This window comes from Leptidea sinapis, chromosome 34, assembly GCF_905404315.1.
Source record: "Leptidea sinapis chromosome 34, ilLepSina1.1, whole genome shotgun sequence".
In the NCBI taxonomy this organism is placed as follows: Eukaryota; Metazoa; Arthropoda; class Insecta; order Lepidoptera; family Pieridae; genus Leptidea; species Leptidea sinapis.
The window spans coordinates 7,234,066-7,239,040 of NC_066298.1; the positions used below are offsets into that span (position 1 = coordinate 7,234,066).

At 35.7% G+C, this 4,975-nt stretch overlaps 1 protein-coding gene across 1 annotated transcript; it reads right to left on the reverse strand.

The window, feature by feature from the left end:
* LOC126975065 (leucine-rich repeat neuronal protein 3-like) lies at positions 1-4,975 on the reverse strand. Its single transcript, XM_050822869.1, has 2 exons — positions 3,507-4,975; positions 1-3,108 (listed from the first exon to the last, which is right to left on the reverse strand). Exons 1-2 carry the CDS (start codon positions 4,598-4,600, stop codon positions 2,847-2,849), a joined length of 1,356 nt encoding a protein of 451 aa, XP_050678826.1. The 5' UTR covers positions 4,601-4,975; the 3' UTR covers positions 1-2,846.

The following is a 4,975-nucleotide window of genomic DNA, read 5'->3' on the forward strand; positions in this document are numbered from 1 at the left end:
CAATAAAAATATCGAAGAAAAATGGCGAGGATTCGAATAACCTACTTTTTTTACGGCGCGCGACGTTCTGGTAGTGTGGAACGCGCGTAAACCAAAATGTTCTTTTTTTGAAATTCATACAGATGCCACGCATCGAGCAATAAGAATGTCAAACCCTTTGAGCATGAAGGGAATGAAAAAAAATAGGAGTTTTGTTATGAAATTCAGTACAACATTACAACACTCTTTTGGGTGATGTAATGGTTATTAGAACATTGGGTGTTTTAATGTTGGCAGTAAGCTAACTGTTTCAGAATCGTTAATAGAGGATTTAAAGCATGGGTGTAGATAATAGTTTTTACGCAACTGTTGTATAATAAGGGGTATTGAAACATGAATGTGGGTTTATCATACGAGGCGAAGCCGAGGTGTGAGAATAGTATCACATGAGACTTTATCTACACCCATAATATGAATCCTCTATAAAAGATTCGGAAAAAGTTAGCTTACTGCTAACATTAAAAAGCCAGTCCTAGTAACCATTACACTATTCAAACGAGTGTTGTAATTTTGTACTGAATTTCATTACACCACTCGTTCGAATGATGCAATGGTTGGGTGTTTTAATGTTGGCAATAAGCTAACTGTTTTTGAATCTTTAATAGAGGATTTAATCTTTAATAGTAGATAAATTGATTTAGCATCAGTATCTTACAAAGAACCTCAACAATGAATGAATAAACAAAAATGCATTTATAACAGAAATATAAGTAATATACTCATTTGTAGCTGTATAAATATAGCCATTTTTGCACTGGCATACGGACCGACGGTGTGCGGAGTCTTATAATAGAGTTCTTGTTTGTTACTTTCTGGAATCTGGATTGAACTAATGTTGTTGCCTATTTTTACAATTATTCAACTTTTTTTGGTTGTTGCTACAAAACATTATACTTAGAATTTGTTTCCGAAGTCTAGATAAATAATAAGATAAATCTAATAATTTAATATCACTTAGAAAATCGTCTTGTATTTAAAAAAAAACATAGAAAAAATGTATCAGGTTTCTCTGTTTGCGTTCTTTAGACGTTTTTATATATTCACACGAATATAAACTGGACTGGACGCTTTGTCATACGTGAAACATTGATGTGTTTTTATAATTTGTTTAATAAATAATAATCATTATTCATAATCAATTTATTAAATCAATAAGAAATATTTGCTTTTGTGCGCTCGTATAAAAATGTTATAAATTTGATACATCTCACAATGTCTGTTGTAATGTATCGTCAATTGCTCAATCATTATCAGCCTTCAGTAAACGCTTGTGCCTGCTTGTAGAGATAGTATATATAAGTGATTTTAGATTAAATTTTACCGCGTGTTTGTGAAGAGCTAGTCTCATATGAGTGAAGCACAAATTGTCTCCGAAACGTATAGCACAAAATGTACACTTTTTGTATTTTATATATTATACATAATTATATGATGTGAATTTTATTTGTGTTTACTATATTGTGATATTAAGGTGACGAGTTTTCGCCCTTTGCTTCACCGGGTCGAAATCAGAAGTCTAATAGGCGACTAAGGGTTTTTCGTTACGGGAGTCACGCTGCCGCCCTATGACAATTATCTTACACAGGCCAGACTTCCGGATCAGTACCACACCCCCGCAGAAGGGAGGCGGGAAGTAGCGACCTGGTGTCTCCAACATGCATTGTAAAGTAGAAGATGCCATATACACCGACACCAGCCATGCAGGTCAAATCAATCTCATTAATCATTTATTAATAACTAATAATAATAACACCATTGTCAAAAGTAAAAAAAAAAAATCTAATCATCATCACCAGTGCAAAAAAAAAATTATCTTCTCCTTTACAATTATTAATCTTGTTCAAGTTAACACCCAGAAGACTCAAATATATGTCTTAACCTAAAAAAATTACATATCGTATCCTCTTCAACATATTATCTACAATATACATACATTTTTTGATGTAAGAGGAAGACAAACGACCATACAGGTTTCCTGATGTTAGGGGATTACCGCCGCCCACATTCTCTTGCAACACCAGAGGAATCACAGGAGCGTCGCCGGCCTGTAAGGAAGATATACGCGAAACGCCTGGTGATCTAGCCGTTGACAGAGCACTGGATTCCCAGCTCTGCGTTGCACGCGGTCAAATGATTCGAGCTGATACCGGGGTGCGCCAGACCAGAGATGACAGCAATACTTCATATGTGGCCGGACCTGCGCTTTGTAGAGCGCTAGAATGTGGCCGGCTTGAAGTATTGCCGTGCTCTATTTATGACGCGCAGCTTCTTAATGCGTCGCCAGTACCAGGTTACTGAGGGTCGAAATCTCCATCGACTGCCGATTCCACGTTCACCTGGAAGGATAGCCAAATTGGCTTCCAAGAAACTGGTGGTCATAAATAGAGCACGGGCGGCAAACATTCTAGCGCGTCTAACCAGTCTAGCCATAATTATTGTAACAGCTTATTTCATTTTCAAAATTGGAACGCGTTTATTAGAAACTTTGATAATTTTCCGCCATTTCACATATTTGTTTCATCACAAAAATGGAATGGGTTGTTTTAAAAACATAATTGCACAAAGTGGGCCAGTCGCGGTCTGTCATTGTCCAGACACTTCAAGAGGTAGGTAACAGATGTATGTTGATTAACTTCAGGTAAACTGTGTGCCTGTACGTTCGTTTGTACAATAAATTTTTGAATTTTCAAGAATCCTAAGGTGCACCTCATTGCATTACCAATATATTTACCTTAAAACATTAATAAATAAATAATTTAACCATGACCACATACATACACAACGCATAAAAATTAAAACACATTTTGCTAAGTTCTGTCTTCCATATAAGCATTAATTGGCAACATTGTGTACCCCACTGACGGTGTATAAACATTTTTTAAATATTGCGATTGAGAATGAGCCCTTGGTACACACACAAACAGCCACACGGCGACGACGGTTAGGAGAAGACAGAGCGATATCACGCCAATCATAGCTCCCACGTGGTGCTTGTTCACGGGACAGCTGAAGTATCTCTCATTGAGCTCGACTATCTTACTGTTGTAAAGCGGTTTTGGAGTGTAACATCTGAAAACAAAAGTTACTAGTGCTAATGGAATCGTTTTAACCGTCTGGTGTCTGAGACGCACCACTCGATTGGCGTTCGAAATTTTTACTTTATAAAAGTTTTGATATTATAATGAACAATATAATATACACTATTTACTAGCTTGATCGACTCAGAGAGGAGAAAAGATTTATAATTTACTTTTGTATTTTTATAATGCAGGCAATACGAATTAGTTTTTATTATGATATACACTATAGGGAACTATAGAACCTACGGGTCTCTTTTTTATCAATTTAGTATAATTACAATAAATTTTTGATGCGTTATGATGACTAACCCAATATGTAGTTACAACACAGTCTATTGACTTATGATATTCACATGAGGAAAAAATATAGATAATTCTATTACTAACCGCAAGTGTTCATAATCTAGGTCGAATCGTAATTCCTTTATCCACTTGAGATTACAATCGCAATTCCAAAAATTTCCCTGTAGATCCAGCCTTCTTAACTGCCCAAAGGGAATTTCAAATTTCTCTGATAAAGTCCTGAGTCTGGATCCTCGTAGTGACAATACCTCTAAAGAAAAATCGTCAGCATCTTCTAGAACATCTTGGCCGAAAGCTAATTCGCTGAACTGCGTCAAATTCTTGTTTCTCTCAAGTTCCAAAGAAACTATACTTCGGAGAGATGCAAATGCAAAATCAGGCACTTCGCTTATCAATAAATTGTTCAGTTTAAGTTGTTTTAATCCAGGTAAGTCTGAGAGATCTTCACCAAATATCTCTGTGATAGGATTGTCGGACAAATCTAAATACTCCAACGTAAACGGCAATTCGAATATAGCTGTAATATTATTACGGGAGATGACCAGCTTGCGAATATCGTACGCGTCTACAAAGAAATTATCCTTGACGACATTCAAATTGATGCCACTTATTGATAAATACTTTATTTTGCTTGTCAGACCGTAACCACTTCTATCAAACATGTTCTTGTCTTCCAAACTAGCTCCTAAGTCATTGTAATCCAAAATAACTTCACTAAGACCACTTAAATGATGAAAAGATAACTGTGAGAATGATTTAAATAGATTTTTTGCTAAGTTAAGACTGTCTAAATTCTTCATATATTTAAATGTCTCATTGTCTATATGCCGCAGTTGATTATCACTCAAATCCAGTCGTTTTAAATTTGGTAACTGCAGCGATTCCGGCCATATTTTGGAAATTCTATTGCGACTTAATATTAAAGTGTTGAGAGATTGCGATACCAATAAATTAGATGATTTAACACTGCTTATATTGTTATTAGACAAATCTAAATGATAAACAGTGTTCGGTATTGTATAGTTGTTTTCCAAAACAATCGGAAAATAAGCACAGTCTATAATTTCGCCAAACACATTATTGTCACTAAGCCGGCACTCGCAATGTTTGTTTTCACACAACTTCAAACTATGAACTTTATAAACATACGCCATAACGGCGATAGTTAAAAAGCGCATTTTAAATCGGTCGTCATCGGCCGAGGCCCGCGTGAATTATGATGGCAATTGCAATACCTTTATCAGTAAGAGCTGATAGCTGTTATCACTGACACTGCGATTACTGGTCATTTCACTATTTTTCTTCGATAACGAACAAAGAGGTCTGTCGCGATATAAAACACGTATGAACTGAGAACAATTAAAACAAAAACAACGGATTATAAAGTGTTCATAATCGTTAATTTAACTGCTGTGCTATTTTAACGTTACTATGCACACAACACAAAACTGACAATATAATAAGTAAGCTGTATTGAACAGGTAATGTATAAATTGCAAGTCAAGTATAAAGCGATGATCTCATCGACTTCGCTGCCAACCTTGTGAAGGATT

What these genes read in the sequence shown, in the direction of transcription:
- LOC126975065 (XM_050822869.1), bottom strand. Translation starts at nt 4,600, where the DNA reads ATGCGCTTTTTAACTATCGCCGTTATGGCGTATGTTTATAAAGTTCAT. An exon ending in CTAGATTATGAACACTTGCG is followed by an intron (nt 3,109 to 3,506) that starts GTTAGTAATAGA and finishes TTTTGTTTTCAG; the next exon opens with ATGTTACACTCCAAAACCGC.